The sequence below is a fragment of the Phoxinus phoxinus genome (genome assembly GCF_949152265.1).
Source record: "Phoxinus phoxinus genome assembly, chromosome: 5".
Classification (NCBI taxonomy): Eukaryota; Metazoa; Chordata; class Actinopteri; order Cypriniformes; family Leuciscidae; genus Phoxinus; species Phoxinus phoxinus.
In genome coordinates this window covers 20834203-20853626 of record NC_136880.1, presented here as the reverse complement: position 1 = coordinate 20853626, position 19424 = coordinate 20834203, and the positions used below count along the sequence as shown (strand labels likewise).

Below are 19424 nucleotides of genomic sequence, written 5' to 3'. Positions count from 1 at the left end.
ACACTCATTTAAAATGAAAGGATAGGACTGTGTCGGGTAAACGGACAGAAAATTCTTGGAATATTCAAACTATGAATGCATGATATATTGGTTATTGGCCAATATTAGTGACATTTTATTATTACTCTTATTATTTTTACTTTAACAGGATTTTTACATTTAGTTGACCTTTTTTAATCTAATGCTTAAAATTAATAATGGACTCGCTGATTAGTATTAACACAAAATTACTATAAAGTCCTTTGTTTGAGATGTAGCTACCATAAAGCTTACACGTTAAAATGTGAGTAATACTGTACGTAACTCAGTCATTTATTTATTTGCCAACCGACGGTAATTTTCTTCATATCTTCCACTCACTGATAGTTCCGGGTAAACTGATTCACAGCAGCTTTGCCGCTTATACGCTCTGTTGTTATGTGTCGTCGTCACTGTCCTGCGTTCTCATTGGTTTGCTGGCCTATGGGGGATTTAATGTGCAGGGTGAGCTGTCCGCGGATCGCTCACCCAAGAGGAAAAATGTGCTTCTGCTGCCAGATCTCGATCAACGAAAATTTTAATTGTGTTTGATACAGGACTAAGCAGCCAGATAAAAATCAATATTAATATTTAATATATAAGATTAATTTTAAGCAGCTGCTTTACAATTTAGACAAACTTAGACAGACCTAAGCAGACCTGTAACTATCCGAGGCTGTTAATCGCAGTCTATGTGTTTGTTAAATTAATACAATGACAAAAATACGGCACATTTTGCAAATCCCCCTTTCGCGCTTTGCGCATGACTCAACTCGGCAGCTTTTACAGGTGCTTGTGAATGCATCAACTACTTTCATTAATTGGTGAAATATAGGAAAGTTTTAGCTCTGTTGCTATGTGCCACAAGATTAAGCAACTGAGAAGCTAACACTCTGTGCGTATGTTATGGCTATTACACTTACTATAAAATGTAATGTGTGTGTGTATATATATATATATATATATATATATATATATATATATATAATTTAAGTATTTATTTATCTAGCTTTTTTTGTGCCTGTAGTAACCAAGCCGGAACTGTTTGGAGAACAGTTGAAAATGGCATGAGATTTAAAGCTTGTTTGAAAAATTAAAGTAAACCTCAGGCAGAATTCTCATTTCTCGCTTCCACTGTAGCTGAGGCTAGAATATTTCTCCTGCAACTCACCATCCACCACATGAGTCCTCTGAGGAAACCGCTGGGTTAACGCAGATTACGTGCAGGTCATAGCAAATAAAGCAGCCAGATTTATGACCATTTATGTTTGTGTCATAATTACACCCTTCGGTAACGGCGTACCTGCAGTGCGCAGACTCCTGAGGCTTTCTAGAATGGTCTCGGGCGATCACTTTGGGTTAACCTTTCAAAATATTTCCAATCTGGTGATATTTCATGGGTCCTTAATCTTTCATAGTGCCTGGCTGCCCTAAGCGTTCAGAGTCACCCAGAACTTCCTGTACCTTCTGTCTTATGGAGTTCTCAGTCTAGTGCTGCCTGCAAACCAGCCGTGATGCTCACTTATCTGTATTCCCATGCAAACATTCCTCTTGTCCCTCTGCCAAAAGCGAGGCCCGGATGGCACCTGCCTATTGTGCGAAAGCTTTCGGTGTGCTATGTTCATCATAACAATAGGCCTATGAGAAGCAAGCTGGAATGCACTAGCATCTAGCGCCGGTTTGTGTTTGAATATTGATGGCTCTGTCTAAACAGGAAGGTTTTCTCTGCGAGGCAGAATAACTCTATTGTTCTATCATGAGGGCCGAATAATGAGGTAGTAACGATATTCCCTCATGATTGCCAGTCTCGTCTTTGATCCAATATCATGTCGACAGTGGGAAAGAGAGATAATGAGTCACGGCTTTGAAGACTCCAGGATGGGCACCGGTTTAAAGGCTGAAGTAATGCTAAACCGCCTGGTCATATGATACAGCTTACCTCTATTAACAGGACGCTCTTTTTTTCATCAACTTGTCAAGACACATGAGGGAACATTGAGCTAATGCTTTTAGTAAATGATTTTTTCCCCTCAGTGGCTACATGTGTACCCTCCACCCAATCTGTGTAAGAACATTACTTAATCTTCATTTCTGTCAGTTCTGACTTACTTTTTTCTGTGGAACACAAAGGAAGATATTATGAATTAAGTGCTGGTCACTGTGCAATTGTAATGAATTGGACCATAAAAAAGACACATAAGCATTATGAAAGTATCATTAAAGTAATCTGTATGAGTCTTCTAAAGTCATTCAATAACTTGTGATGAAAAGACCAACATTTACAACCTAGACTTATTTTGGAAAAACGTGCAACACTCCAAAAATTTACCTATACACTTCATTTTGCAGCTGAAATGAACACTAGTGGCAGTAAAACACCAACAACTTTGATTCCTTTACACGCAAGTTTTGAGTTCAGGGGAAGATTAGCACACAATAATCCTTGCTCAATAATATGTTATGACCTCAAAACACTTTTACCATACTGCATGATTCATAAACGAATATATTTTGCTGTTTGCATGACATAATCAGCTCAATATGCATGGCTTTTATGATGTAGGAAACTTGCACTTGTGATTTGGAGTGATTGTGCATGAATCCGTGAGGAACGAGTTATGATAAAAGGACTTGAAGACTTGTACAAGCAAGCAGAAATGGCACGGTTGCTTCAGAAAACACATGTTTATCTCACGTTTGCTTTTTTAACACTATAGTGTAGGTGGTACATTATTTTCAAAAACGATAGAGCATAAATCCTTTAGAGCAACTCACCAAACATTATTTCCAAAACAGCTGCAATCCGTACAACATCCAACACAATGAAACTTTCCCAGATTCACATTCATCTGCTTCAGATAAAATTAGATTTGAGCAATTTTGCTAATTTTGCAGAAATGTCACCACAAGCATGTTTTTCCAATCAGCCTGTGTTGAAAATGTAAGGTGTTATTCATTGAAATGCTTCGCCTCCAGTGAGTTGTTAACGAGCGAATCAAGAATCATATCAGTCCGATTCATGTATGAATCCACAACTGGATCATTCTGATTCACTTAAAGATCTGATTCAAAAGGATGATTTGTTCACATCATCCTAACGTGTTCATGAATTCTCAAGATTGTCTCTGAGTAACAAATTAAATCTCTCGCACCAAACTATTGTATTACTTCAGAGAACTTGAGTTGTGTGGACTACTTTTAGTGTAATTTTGTGGTGTTTTTGAAAGCTTGACAGTCTCAGGCCTCATGTACTTTCATTATATTTTAAAAAGTGTCCTTCACCTCTTCTTTTCCGCAGAAAAAGGTTTGGAACGACACAAGTGTGAGTGAAAGATGTGAGTAAACAGTTTTTGGCTGAACTGTCCCTTTAAGATAATTCTCCAGCAGTGTCTTAGGAGGAAATCCATTACTTTAATGCTCCTCACAGAGGGATATGCATAATTGTGCTCAGAATTTGTGTTCCGCACATTCTCCTAAATAATTTAATAACATTAGAAAGTGGCGCACTCAACAGCAGCCTAACACTGTATCACTTAGAGAAAGAATTCCCACTGGGAATTGTTCTTCCTTTAGTTTTTAGTGGCTTACTTATCCAATCGTTTGTTTGTCTCCATTCTTCGGCCCATTGAATTCTGCGTTTCTCTCAAGGCCTGGAAAAGCAAAGTGTTGATAAGTTGCATTTCAAACAACTTTCACAGCCAATCGTCTCTTTTCCTAAAAGCATACCCGTTTGCCGCAGATGCCACTGCATTGGATTTAGCGAGGGAATCGGTGCATGTCAATAAAGGAAACTGGAGATATTAAACCGATAGAGCAAAATGACTGGCCTGATGTAGAGTTAATTGAAAGCAAAATCCTGTAAAAGGTCTAAAACCCAGTTAATGGAGAAGTTCCACTAAAACAACCGCAGCTGATAGCATCGGACACATTTCCGCTCAGAGCACGAGTGAAAATGATAACTTGCTAATCTATTATTAATGAGAACGAATGGTTGGCTCCCTGCTTTGTGTATTGATCCTTGTACTCAATCCGGATCGGGTGTTTCTGCGGAGCGGGAATGCTGCTAATTGCTGGTGTCCATTTGTCGTCTCCACTCTAAAGCCTTTTTTCTTAAAAGCTGTATAAATGCTTAAAACATTCCTACAAAATTCAGATGCATTTTGCAACACAAGTCTCCTCCAGGGAAAGCCTTAAATTACCCATCTTGAAAATTGACGTAACTTCAAGACGCAAGCAAAACGTGTTCGCAAGTAAAAGTAAAGTTTCTTTCATCTCGATCAGGAATTTGCTGGCCATTTGCTGTCCTCCCCTTACACTGGCCACATGCTGTTGTCTAAAGCATGACTCTAGTCTGTAGGAAATAAATGTCAACAGGTGTCCAAGGCCACCTGTTCTGGCGCCTGTGGATTTATTGAGTTGGTTAATACAAAAGGACTGGGACGACAGCAGAGCCACCTGGGAGGTCAGGGCCCGGTCCCTCTCATCTCCTCCTATGACCTGTGTTCTCAACAGAGTCTCTTTGAGCATCAAGTAACCCTGAGCCCTGAACCTCTCCTCTGTCAATTCACAAACATGTTGAGGGCACAACTGCACTACGTCGATCTGTTAGCTTTGAGACTTTTGAGAGCTCTACAAATGTTTCAAGAGCACCTTAGATAATGTCACTGGCCACTGTTTTAGACTGGACTAGAGGTTTTTCTTTTCTCCCCAGGTCAGAAATAAATGTGGTTGTGTTCTGAGATTAATGCTCTGATGTTGCTATTACATTTTCAACATCACATAGTGATCCTATAATTATAAGTATTATATTATAATAATATACAAATAATTGTTATGCAAGTGTCTGATAACCAGTATGCAGAATGTTATTGAATTATTTTTAGCTTTTTGACATTGTGCAAATGTTAAATAATTGTACAAACCAAAATATACAAGAGTTAGTGCTAAATATGTAGTTTAAGTGCTATTCTTAAAGATCAAAGTTGAAATAATGAGAATATCAGTAAAAATGATCTGTCTCTCTAGACCCTTATTATCTGCCTTTCCGGTGGACATCTGTGGTTCATTCATGCATCTCATGTGCTTAAACTCTCAGCAGTTTATATGTACTTTAATTTGAAACATGTGCCCAGATTGGCTAATGCCCATTGCCCACTGATCCTCGCTTGTAAACAAAGGGAATCCCCCCCTCCCCCTCCAACACGCTAATAGAAATGTCATGACTGATGTTAAAGGACTCTTGAATGTCAAACTGACACTAATCTCATGCTTTAAATCACACGCACACCCAAGCATCCATGTTTTGGGAATTCCCAGAAGTATATGGAGAATCTTGTTGGGGTTTTACCCATTAAACTAGCTGTAGCTAACCATGATGGCTGCAATGAGGAGGCCGTTAGCTCCCAAAACTGCCTTTCCACCCTCTTGAGTGGGTATAATGGAGATAAAAGTAGCCAACCCAGAAGGCTTTTATAAGGGTATGCATTGCTCTGTGGTGCCAATCAAAACAGTCTCCAGAGGAACCGGCACGTAAATGTCATTTAAATGTCAGGCCAGCCAATACTCCTGTGGGTCATAGGGGTGCTGGTGTGGTACACATTGGCTTATATTTTACAATGGATACGCATACAGGTGCATACACACAAACAGCCTCACAGTTGTAGGCGTCGTCTTCTCTTATATAGCTCCGGTGGGGGTTATGTCCTAGAGCAAGGGCAACCCAAGCACACTGTAGTGATGTCTGCTAGTCAGTACTTCACCACCCTACCCGTAGGTGCTATGTTATGTTAACTAGGTATTGATTTTGTTTTCTTCAGCACTCCCCTTCTGATCCCAAAGTATAAAGGAGGAAGGACACCATGTCATCGTATTCCCCCGGCTTGTTCCCTCCAAGAAAATCATATGTACAACCGCATGTAGTCTCCACACCGCTGCAATTTATCTCTCCCTTGACTAAGAGAGGATTAGATTCCCACCGTGGACCGCCCGCTAGGACACCGTGATCTATTCCAACATGTCCCGTGGTTCACTGGAGATGTTTCACTGTGATAATGGATTTTGCGTCGTCGTCCTAAACGAGATTATCAGAAATCATGGGGTTGATAAAGTGAGATCGGGCTAAAGGTTGTTTTCAGGGTCTTGTTTGTGTATTTGATATTTAATGTTGGTGAAGTATTTACAGATGTGAATCCATGCTCTATTAGATTGAATAAGGTTGGGTTTCTGATCTAAAGTCGTTAGTGAATGATGCTTAGGGAATTGAAAATGCAAGTGGTACGTCTAGTATTATATTTTATAATTCACCTTTCACCCGCATCACCCACTATTTCCGCAGAATGTTGCGTAATAGCTGTGATTCTGCCAAATGTATTTAAAAACAAGCCATTACATGTTTAAAATGACTCAGGCGATACATGTGGGGTTTTATCTTCACTACCTTGGTTTGAGCAGTGGTGAAACTTGTCCCATTGTTGTTTGTATTGTAAATGCATGACAACAACGTAGGGTGTGTGAGCTGCAGCGTGCTCTGACTGGCCTCTTAAAAAAAAAAAAAAAAAAGTTGTTTAGCTACTAGCCTAGTTGTTGAAGCCATACCATTGTCAACGTTTCTCTTTTTGAATACTGAATGAAATGTTTTCATTCTTTCTGTCAGTGTGTGAGTTTCTTAATTCTTGAGGCTATTTTTGGCTGTTGAATCACATTGACTGTGTTTATTTTGTGTTTTCTAGGACTGCCAGGTTAATACTTTATTATTTTGTGTGATTATAAAAAGTAGCAACAAATTCTGTCAATTTAACACTTACCAGTACCTTATTTTATGATTGTATAAAAATGATTGACAGTTGAATGTGTGCAATTAATGTGTATATTTAGGGCTGTCAGTGTTTAAACTTCTGTGTGATTTAATTATAAAAAAAATAATAGTAATGTGTGACGGAATAGCCGCTTTTCCACTGTCGGGCCATTGCGAGCAAGGGCTAACAACACGGCACGGGCGTCAATAATTTTGCATCAATAATTCTGCATCAAACTGGTATTTACTGTCATGATCTCACATAAAAAGAGAGCACACATGCTTATTTCCATTTATTTGGGATCACAGGAATGCACAAACCAACTACACTATGGCTTTTTTTACTTTTAGAAAAATGTTGATAAAATATAGGCCTATGCTTACTTCACATGCATTTTAGAAAGAATGAGCATTTTAAATGTTGAGATAACATGGGAAATGGTGTTGACCCTGCTCAGATAAACTCCGCCTTTGACCATAACAACTCCTCAAGCCCCAGTTGGCCCTCTTTGGACCAAGGTATTCTTTGGGCCAAAAAACCCTGGCCGTTGGCCCCAAGGAGGTCCGATCAAGCCCAGAAGTGACGGTGGAAACGTGACTGGCCCTGACACGCACTAGCACACTCGCTTCTGGCCCGGCAGTGGAAACGTGGCTAATGCGAACAGTTTATTAATCTTTTATCATGTTCTTGGTTTTATAATTAATCATACAAAATGAATGTGCTAAATTGACATCTTAAGATCTAGACAAGGAGTGCACGGAACGCAGGGTTCTCGAGACGTTGAACTATTTTTGTCTGGACACGACGTCTTAACACGCTGCTTATTGACTTTTAAAGGGTTTTAGCGAATGTTCTGTGAATAAAAATACATTTAAAAAAAGTTTAAATAAGAATAAGTCATTAAGAAGCTGTATTACAGAGCATGGGACATTCTGAGAAGTATTAGGTGACTTGTGGGTGAAAGTCTCTCCCAGACTCAGCTGCAGGTGTTAACTTAGTTCCAGTTTAAAGGATGCCCAGTCATAACTAGCTCAACAAAGGTTTGTGCGACCACAGTCCAGGAACTAATTTTTTTTTCTTCTCCTTTTCACCTCACTTTTCAAGGCTTGCCAAATTTCATCAAATCTCCAGAGGACCAGACAGGGATTTCAGGAGGAGTGGCGTCCTTTGTGTGCCAAGCAGCGGGTGAGCCCAAGCCTCGGATCACATGGATGAAGAAAGGAAAGAAAGTTAGCTCCCAGCGCTTTGAGGTGACTAACTGTCTTTCCCTTAGCATGTCAGTGTCTCTCCCATGCCACATCATCATGATGCCTTTCTTCTTTCCATCATCAGGCATTTGCGCAACACTCTTGTTTTTTCTTCTTGCGATCTTATGCTGATATATTCTTTTGTGTTGCTCTCAGCCACCTCACACCCCTCTGTGTTGTCCCTCTATTCCCTTCGCCCCATTTCCTGTTCTGTCTGTGTTGAGATCTGAATGTACCTCTTCATGGTTTGGGGTCAGTATGAAGGCCCAATATTTTTCAACAGGGAACAGGGCTGCTTAAAGAAAAATAGCTCAGCAAAAAATAAATAAACCCACTAACCTTTCACCTATTTCAGAGCTTTGTTTGTTTGTGTATTTATTTATTTAAAAACTTACAAAAATAAAAAAGTATTTGGACACTTTCATAAAAATATTTACCAATTTCAGGAAAATAAATATTGTTAAATATTATTTATTTACCCATTTCAGTGAAAAAAAAAAAATATATATTTTTTTTAAATGAAATATTGTTGCACTTTAAGTTTTTTTTTTTTTTTATTTTAGAAATACAAACTGTGACCCCAAAAAATACTTAAATTAAATAAATAAATACATAATTTATTACATAATATATAATTTAAACATAATAAATAAATTAAAAAGTCACTTACAAATGTCAAACCAAACCAACTTGTATCTAATAACAAGCATTTATATATAAATGTTTTGTCAAATATTGTCAAAATAGTAGAGCTGTCAACGTTAACACGATAACGTATGCGATTAATTTTTTTCAGTTTAACGCGTTAAAGATATTTAACGTAATTAACGCAGATTCCGTTTAATGCTAGCATTACATTATATGATCACACTCTAATTCATGCAAATGCGTTTAAACCATTCAAGCACGACAAGACAAAAGTGATTGCGCTGGCTGAGTCCTGACACACACGACGCACAGAAAGACTCGCGCCAGTATCGTGCGCATAGACTCGAGTTGTCTTTCGTGCTTGAACGAACAGTAACACACACATTTATGCCAAAGTGTCTGTTATGTCGGGTATCCTCATAAGAAAAGTCTTAAATGAGTTAAATAAAGTTTTAAATGAACATAAATATTTGTAAGAGAATGTGGCGCGTGTGAGATCCACGTCTCTGTCAACAGCTGCCGGTCTTAAAGTGACAGCAGCCACTAATTCTGTCTGTCAGTAAAGTTAATCAAAGAACAAAGGTAACTGAGAAAATTACTCACTGCTTTTGTAGCTTTTATAAGGATTAGTCTATATAATTAATTTATAATTTATGCAGTGCAGACTGTTTGATAACTTTATTCAATTTCTGTATGTCATACCTGTTAGACATGTAGGAAGGGCACAGGTAAATATGACATTTATTATGGATTTAAGTTCAGTTAAATTAAAAGTATTTTTTGAAGCCTAATAAATGTAAAAAAAAATTATAGCTTTCAATTACACTGAAATGTTTAATGGCTATAATTCATGTTTAAAATTATTTTTATGAGACACCAGTAGCTGTATTAGTATCAGTGATACTGGCATTCATTCATAAAAATATGCCATTAAACTAACATTTAAAATATACTGTCTTTATGTTGTCTCATCATTATTTGGAAAACTGTGAAATTATTACATTATAAATATATTAAAATATATATATATATATTTGTTTCTACCATGTTGCCCTGCCCTGCTCTTGATCTAAATGAGGCAATGCACACAGATCTGGGAGGAGAACACATTAGCCTAAATACACTAAATGTATCATCTCTTAAGTATTCTTTAAGTGTCCTAGGTATTCCAGCCCTGTACACACCATGGTGAATTCAGGTTTTCTGCACCGGGCTGTAAAATATCATATGTAAAAGCATATTTTTTTTACACATGAGAAAATAAAGCCCATTCCATCAACACAATATCCGCCTGGGATAGACGTGGCAGTTCTAGGAGAATAACTCCAGACAGTAGTTGGCTGGAAGTTCAGAGGGAGGTGATTAAAGACCCACCGCTTTTTGAAGATATACGATCTGTCTGAGGGTTTGTCGTAAATTTAAGAGAGAAAAACATTCAACGGTGTGGTGTGTGTGTGTGTGTCTTTCTCAGGTGATTGAATTTGATGACGGTTCGGGCTCAGTTCTCCGCATACAGCCGCTGCGCACTCACAGGGACGAGGCCATCTATGAGTGCACAGCCACCAACAGCATGGGGGAAATCAACACCAGCGCCAAACTCACTGTGCTGGAAGGTGAGACGTCCCACTGGGCATTTGATGGCCCTGGGTTTGACTAATTTTTCATACATTTCTGCCTTTATTGCATGAGTTTTTGCCTTCAACTGGACAAATAGTGGAGAAGTGACAGGAGAAGATGGGGTGGGATTGTGAAATGACCCTAGCTAGATTTGAACACTACCCACCAGGCCACGCTTAATCCACTAGCCATAACAAGTGATGGAAGTATTAATTTTATTAAAAAAAACGTTATCTATTCAAATGAAATATAATAGTTCCCATTAGTTAGCGTTAGTTGATGTTTAACTAACAAACTGAGCAATGTATTTTTTACAGTATGTACAGTATTAATCTTTGTTAACGTTAGTAAATAAAAACGCAACTGTTCTTTGTCAGCCCAGGTCCTTTATTAAAATCAAACGTTGTATCTGTTAATATTTATTGTATTAGTAAATGTTAAAATTAACATTTAACTAAGATTTTTAAATGCTTTATAAGTATTTTGCATTTTCAGTTCATTTTAACTAATGTATTTAAATAATGTTGATGAATGGAACCTTATTGTGAAGTGTCACCAAGATGGTTTATAAAGATATATGAGTAATTGACGAATAAGGTTTTTAAAAATGTAAAAAAAAATAATAATAAAAAAAAAAAAAAAAAAATATATATATATATATATATATATATATATATATATTATCAGTAAAAAAAATCAGCAGCCTAAAAACAACTAAGTAAGAAACTAGACTAATTAATATAAATTTCAAACATTATTAAAGACAAGTCATTAATACAATAAAAACAAAGAAGTAAGAAGTAAAGTGCCAAATTTAGTTCTCTTTTGCGTCGTCTTGCGCTTGAATGGTTTACAACCAATTTAAAATGCGAACACAGGAATCGATTCCTGACCTTTAGTGAAAATTCCAGAATTGTAATCGATTTTCAATTCCCAACCCAATTCACCAGCGGATTTTGGATATAGGCGTTTTGTCTGTCATTAGAATGGCCGGATCTGAGGCAGTAAGTGTATCTCATTATGTTTTCATCAACTTGCAGGTTATAAAGTATGTGGGGCTCAGTTTTTCTGTCATTTAGCTAAACATCTCATGGTATTAAAGATGATGTGCTTTGCACAGGCTATTTAAGACAGTATTGACTATGACTCAACGGCAAATGCTAGACTAAGACACTCTTCTCGGCTGCTCAAATACATGAAACCTTAGCCTTATAGTGTTTCTTGAGTAAAGAAAGCGCTGTACTTATTCAAAGAACCAGTTCTTTTGTACACTTGCATTGCAAACAAACAGAGATGAGGTTTTTCTAAAAGGTCTAAAGGTTACAAGGTTTAGACATATAAACTCTTTTTAATACTTTTCATTGGTTAGATATTTGCCAAACCCACAGACCGACATAAAGGGTGACCAGTGTTGGTCAAGTTACTTGGAAATAGTAATTAGTTACTGATTACTGATTACTTCTCCAAGAAAGTAATCCAGTTACTTTACTGATTACTTATTTTCAAAAGTAATTAGTTACTTTACTAGTTACTTTACTAGTTACTTTACTTCAAAAACATGATGCACGACCTGAATACGCTATAAAAGCAGACCTTTCAGCCTAATTCTATTCTTTCTGCATATTCCATCATCTAAAATTTAATCAAATTAAACATTCTCTTTTTTAAAACTTATTTAAAAATATTGAATTAGTTTCAATATTTTAACTTTATGCACATTGCATCAACCAAAAATTTAATTAAATGCAACAGTCTCAGACTTGAAGAAAAATGTTGAACATTTAACCAATTTCTGCAGAGTCCACCATATTTTAACGAAATACACAAAGTCCTTCTTCTGTTAACTTATATTTCTGCATATTCCAGCATATAAAATGCAAATATTTTTTTGTAAAATCCTCTATTCGATTAGATTCAAATAAAATACAGCAATAAACTAATTAAAATGAAAGTCTCTCATGACTGTATTCCAAATTATTAACAGTTACGTCTTTTAACATTAAAGAGCAGATTCGTTTTGTTTTTGTAAATCGTCAGACATATTTTTACCATTTCATGGAGTTTTCCTTTGTAGAAAGCCTTTCTTTAAAGTGAATTTCGTTTTGTATAAATTGTATCTTAATTTTAATAAATATTGCATCAACCAATTGCATGTATTTAATAAATAAAAAGCAAATATAGCAGACAATATAATAACCGTGCATTGAGGCGGTAGCGCGCCGCGTTCACTTGCATTGCATTGTTAAAAGCCTTTCTTTAAAGTTAATTTCGTTTTGTATAAATTCAATTATTTTTGTATCTTATTTTAATAAATGTTTCATCAACCATTTGCATGTATTTAACAAATACAAGGCAAATATAGCAGACAATAACCGTGACATGGAGGAGCCGCGCGCCGCGTTCACTTTCACTTTCATTGTTAACTAGAGCGCGCACCTCATAAATGAATGAAACTCAGCGTAGGCCGATGTCTCATGATACATTAGCATTAAATATCTTTGCTGCATCCTTTCTAGAACAGACAAGGGCTTTCTCGCGCGGCTCGCATCAGCATTTACGGATGATGAGTTTTGTGATGCGGTTGCGGATTAAATAAATAATACCCCATTCGCGCAGCTCTATCGATAACAACATTGAACACTAGGCTACACAAATAGTATTTTTTTATTTTATTTAGGCGATTAATTTTCTATAGTGACATAGGAGGTGCCGGATCCAATAAAAAGGTTCCATATCCAACGTCGGGCGTGTTCCGGCTCAAATTAAGCCACGACTCACGAGACAGTCTAACGAAACAACATCACAGTAACGCAGTAACGCAGCCTCCTTACAGGAAAGTAACAGTAATCTAATTACTGTTTTTGCAATTGTAATCCCTTACTTTACTCGTTACTTGAAAAAAGTAATGGGATTACAGTAACGCGTTACTTCTAACGCGTTACTGCCCAACACTGAGGGTGACCATTAGTAATGTTTTATGAAAAAAAAAAATCAAATTGACGAAATGCGGAGATACTTTTTCTGCCTGACAGCGTCGATATAGTGTCTTGAGTCATTGGTGGTGTCTAAGTATAAGGTTGTTAATCCAGATTTAAGAATAACCCCTTGACCCATTTCTCTATGCAAGCCATTGGGTCTTGCCCCATGTTTAGCAATACATTTATGTGCTGAGAAAGAAGAGTGAAGCATTAGACTGGGAATATGAGAGCGTGATGAAATGTCAACAATTCAAATACTATTAAAATGAATATCTTAAAATATCCCTCAGAATTCCTTGTAGTAACGGCTGACCCACCCCAGCACCATGTGTTTGGTATTATAAACGTGCCCCCCCGTGTAATCCCTTTTAATCTTATTTTTTTACCTCCGTGTATGAGCAGACAAAGGCCATTTAGTTGAAATTAGAAGCCTTGAATGAAGAAAACATCTGATGAATGTCAGAGTCCTGTGGCCCTGTTCCGAGAGGAAGAGTAAGAAAGAGGTGCTGTATTGAAGGCAGGCCGTTTTGCTCTTTTAGCTGCTTCCCACAGTGATGTGGATAAGTTGGACGCCCACAGGATCCTGCAGGACAGAATGAACTCTATTTATAGCTCATTGTTCATAGCGAGCAATGCATCATTTGTGTCCTACAGCAATGCTGAAAGACCAGCACAAAGGAGAAGTTGAATGATAATGATGTTCTCTAATGACTTACTAAAGGATGTCCTCTGCGGTACATTTGGAGGGTCTTGGGAATCTCTGCCAGAAATGCAGTCGCCTCATCTTAAGCTCATAGAAATTATATTAGGCTGAAATATAACACATTCGTTTTTATCACTGTTTAACCAGGGTAGAACTGTGGTGCTTGTACTGCTTTAAATACTAAAAGTAAAGTGTTTTTTTATTAGGCAATAGTAGGCTACCATTTAAATTTTCTTGGAAATGTCCCATGTAAATAGCATGGTATACGAGTATGATAATAATTCAGAACCATAATCTATTTTACATACAGTCAGCCAGTCATTATCACAAAATAAACGCTGGCGGATTATCAGGACTCCCAACATACAGGGGTTTTGTTTTATGTATCTAATTAGAATAAAAAGGACATTAAATGTTCAAATTGAGAGAAAAAGAAGACAACACAAAGTGATACGAGAGAAAATAAGTGAGCACATCTATCATATGTAGCAAAGCAGTTGTTGTACTGCATATACAAAATATACAAAATATTTGACCACATATCGCATGATTGACCAATTACTATGGTATTTCAGAGTGCCATGTAAAAAGCAGTTAAACATGAAGCAACCTTAAGCAATAGTGTTTTGTTTTGTGCGTTGCTTTGCTTTGTGTTTTGCTTTGCTTTATTTTTGTGTGGTTTGTTTTGTGGTTTGATTCGGTTCATTTGGTCTGGTTTGGTTGAACGTTGCAAGGTGGCAGAAAATTGACTTTATTGCTCAAACAACCAGCAATTATGTGCTTAATCGAGATAAACTTCTTGAAGTTGAGTGACCTGGTTTACAGACTTTTGTTAATGTGCTAGAACTTGTTTAAGCCACATGAATCACTCCCACCTGAGTTTAGCTGGTCAAACACAGCTTAGGAATATGTGTGTCACTGCATCATCCTGTCTAATTAGCCACTTGAATCATATTGCTAAATAATTATTGTGAACTTAACATAATTGATCTGAATTTAAACAGATGGCAAGAGCATTCCTTCTGTGATTATGATTAGTTTGGTTGCTCTAGAAGCGTGAACGCTCTTTTCCTCTGAGGGCCACTGATGCATCCTAACATGCCTTCAGGGCTCGCTCGTCGCCGTATAGACTACACGACGAATCTGTGGAATACTAGCAGGTTTCATTTCAACTTCCAGGCTGGACTTCCACCAATGTTGTGGGCGTTATTTGCTCACAGCTGTTGTCTGTTGAATAAAAATTTGCCATGCCTCTCTTGTAATCACATTGTGCGGATGCCAACATGGGCCTCTGTGTGATTTCATAATGACTTCGTCTAGCTGCACCCCATTTGTGCTCCTCATTTCTCTACAGCAGAGACATTTGACATTACTGACACTCAAAGACTGCAGTGAAGACTAAATGCAGAGCAGTTTGTTACATGTGCCTTTTGCGTTGTTCGGTTTAATGATTTTCACTCCAACCATCCGCTAAATCGCAATCAGAAGGTGTAATTCTGTGTGAATATGCCTAAGATCTTTTTTCCTACCACCCCTCCCGAATGGTAAAAAGAGTTCCTCTCTCATTTTTGGCTTCCTCGTCTTGTGCTCTTGTCTTGTGCCAGACTGACGTGATGACGTGCATGCTTTCATGCATCACATAGTGAGGAATTGGAAAGACTCCCATCGTCCTCTGAACCCACGGGAATTCTTTTAAATGATGGATCAGTGGAATATTTCTGTACATTTGAAGATGCGGTTTCCTCATTAGATATCCTTTTCAAGAGCTCTACTGGTACGCGCTCCTGGAGTTCTTGTCTTTCTCATATTTAACAGTGTAATTAGTAAACATTACTCGGACTGCCAGTGAATTATTATTGAATTAGCAATTTGGAGAAAACTCCATGTTTGGGAATCGTAATGATTCTAGTGCTGATTCAAATTCCATTAACAATTCTTTTTGTATTTTTTTTTTAGTGGAAAACAATTCATATGCATGCACTACCCTCAGTTACCTGTTTGCTCTCAGATTTCAGACTACAGAACTGGTTAGTTCCTACCAAATCAGATTATATTTGACAATTCTTTGGAAAAACAGGTTATTACTTGTTCACATTTATTGCATCCAACAGCTTTGCTGTCTTTATCTCTCTTAAATCTTTATACATTTACCAGTTCACTGTTTGAGAACATTTCATGTGTTGTGCATATGTGGGAGGGCTAGAAAGGAGTTTTTCCACTGCAAAGTATTCATGAGAAACAATGAATCACACTCTTGAAAGTTGATTCACTGCAGAGAGAAAATAAAATACATGTTGATTGTTTTTAGGAGGCTCTGATTTTATTCCAATGTTTGTCCGTATTGGTGGAAAAATGCTAATTTTTAACGGAACGAAATGTCATGAAAATCAATTGTTTCTGGTATTTATTTATTTGGATTTTTAAGAAGCCTGCCCTGGTGAAGATTGGGTCCATTCTCTCACGATACTAGATATAAATGTGTGTTTTTTCCAGTTAGTCAAGTACAGGCAAAGACCACTTTGGATCAGAACCGTCCACCATTTACTGACACCATTTGACATCGACAGTGTGTTTAATTACAACAAGCTTTTGACATTTTTTCCTTGACTTGAATGACAGTTCAGGTCATTTTCCTGAATGAAACCTTTTCAGTTTACCTGGAAGGGCATCATTTGCTTATGCACATTCCGGGGAAGCGCTCTCACGCAACACACACAGATCCCCTCTGCTCTACAGGTGTGGTCTCCAACTGCTTCCCTGGCTTCAGTCAACGGTCCGTGTCACGAGTTTAATTTCTCCCACCATCTGCTGGCTTGAAGCCCAGCGCTGTAGATCATGAGCGTTTGACAGATACAAACTGCGTCTGTCGAGCGCGGCCTCTCCCAAGGACTCGTGCAATATGGCTGGGTGGATTCACTCACCTGGAGTCTGTATCGGCATCCCTGATGCATTATCAAGGGCTTTGCGGCTTAACTTAAATTACTGGATTTTGAATAAAGACTAGTTTGAGTTGCAGCTTTAACCTGCGGCTTGATGCACAATCAACATTAAAGGCTGTTTTCCTTAATTATGACTAACATCAGTAATTAATCCTGACAGAACATGTTTGTAGCTGCCAGATCTCATTGGAATCACTAGCGATTCACTACAGCAGATGTGTTTACGACCGTTGTCCATATAGTGAGCTCTTCCAGTCCAGTTTGGTTCAGAGGAAGTGAACTCGGACGTGTGACAGGAGATGTGTCCGAAACCGCTCCCTATCCACTATATTATAGTGCACTATATCGGGTGTTGGCCCTTTTGTAGTGGTGTCCGAATTCTGAGTGAACGACATCATTCCCTACATTCGTTTGACTACTTTATACCGACTATCCTCTCTGAATTTGAGTGTACATTGGATGTGCACGTGCTGAAGCACTATTTCTCAAAATACAATGCAGAGAGGACTGAGCACGCGTGAAAGTGCGTGAAGAAGCGAGTTTAAACCAGATTACTTTGCAACTTTCTTATTTTTGCTTTATTATTTATTTCATGATCGTTTTAGGGGGGGGGGAGGGGTGTTTCTAGCTTTTTTAATTAATCATTACTTGAATAAAACAGAGACAATATTATATGCATTTTAAAACGAAATGAAATAATGTGAATGAGGTAAATTATATAGTTTTTGTTTTATTATTAAAATATATGATTTTGGCATTGTTTTACTAACATCCAGGTGTTTAAATAATGTGTGCTATTTTTGGTAACTCATTAAACTGTAAGGAAGAGATGATAATTCGGTGGATGATTTAAAAAATATTAGTTAATCATCTGTAGGTAGAGTATTCATTCAAATGTAGCAGTTTCATAACGGGCGCTCAACGACCACGTCATCTGTGAGCGTGAGCGTTTCTAACAATTTCTAACTGATTATACACATATTATGCATGATAAACCAATTATACAATCGATGAAACTACAAAGCTGACACGGAGGTAATACTGTATGTAATTACAAAATAAAGTCATTATGATTGTTATTGTTATTAATATTATTTTATAAAGTAAGTGACATGTAAGAAACCGACATACGTCAGCGTCCGAATTTATTCTCTTCATTTCGTTGTTTTCGTCTCATTGCATGTATAGTGCACTCAAATGCCATACACTATATAGGGATTATTGAATGAGTGAACGAGTGAGCAGTTTCGGACACAGCTACAGGCTTTAAATCTCTAGTGTTGTGATTGTCTGTAGTGCTGTTGAGTGGCTCTAGTAATTGTGAATAAGCAGCCCTGTGGCTCTGACAGCCATGCTCACTAGGCCGCGTAATTGGAGCAGTTCACACTTTGAGTCGTCGTATGTCCGACAGCCTGGTCAATGTAGCTTCAGGGTGAAAGGATCATAGTCTTTCAGTTTCAAAGGCAAAATAAGTAGAATAATGTAGTCCGGTGAACAGGTGAGGTGAACGTGAGAGTAAAAATATGTGAAATTCTCTGATTAGGCAATCAAATATAAGAGGCTGCGTCGTATAGTCAACAAACAGCTAGGGTTTGCAAGCCCTTTCGGCGTGTCTGTCGCAGAAATTTCCATTTAAAGTAATTTACTGCCTAATCATAAAAAATAAAAATAAAAATTATTAGGTAAATTCACTAACTGTCATCTTTATGCAAAAAGATAGTGGCACTACCGGTATTTGATCGTTGAGCCGCAGCTAATTGGCCGCTGAAGCAACAGCAACCAATCAGCTGCGCTTCAGTATGTATGACGATGCGATCGCTACCTGCCTGCCTATCAGCCTGCGCCATCTACAGTTTCATTTTACTGGTATCTGGGAACATTTGCAAATGAACCAAACATATTCAAATGTAATCTTTTACTTAAGCAAAATGTATTCAAGGATGCAACTGGTGGAAGAACAAACAAAAATGCAAACAGCATGGGACATTCAAAGGCTTTGAGTGATGTGCATTCAAATTCTGTGGTTCTCCGCAGCGTTTGGGGTCGTGAGATTGTTGGTCTGTCAAAAGTCTGGTAGGCGTGGCAGCTATACAGTCAGTTTTATCTTTAGTTTGATTATCTCAGCGTCAGAGCCTGGAGAGAAGATGCGGTAATAGAGAGGTGTGTGTGTTTGATCTGTGTTGTTCTGTCAGCATAACTGAAAGAATAAGTAAAGGCTGTCACATGAACAGACCCAAGGGGGCTTCATTTTCATGTTACACTGTTCTCAGTAACTTTCAGCCTATACTATAAAGCAAACTCTTTGGGAAGTGGTTAAACTAAACGGGTGTTTGAATGTGTCAGCGCTGCTTTGTTTTAGGGGATCAAGTTTTTTCATGTTTTAAAGAGGACATTTTTATATTTTCTTAATGTTTATAGTTTATTATAATTAGAGATGCTTTTTATTTTATTACTTTATTTGCAATTATATTGATTCATTA

At 37.6% G+C, this 19424-nt stretch overlaps 1 protein-coding gene across 2 annotated transcripts in view; it reads left to right on the top strand.

Moving 5' to 3' along the window:
* ptprfb (protein tyrosine phosphatase receptor type Fb) overlaps positions 1-19424 on the top strand; it is a 129058-nt gene that overhangs the window by 23626 nt on the left and 86008 nt on the right. For both annotated transcript variants that reach the window (XM_079611809.1, XM_079611808.1), the window contains exons 3-4: positions 7917-8062; positions 10179-10320. In XM_079611809.1, the coding sequence (XP_079467935.1) occupies positions 7917-8062; positions 10179-10320 (288 nt within the window). The remainder of the gene's footprint in view (positions 1-7916; positions 8063-10178; positions 10321-19424) is intronic.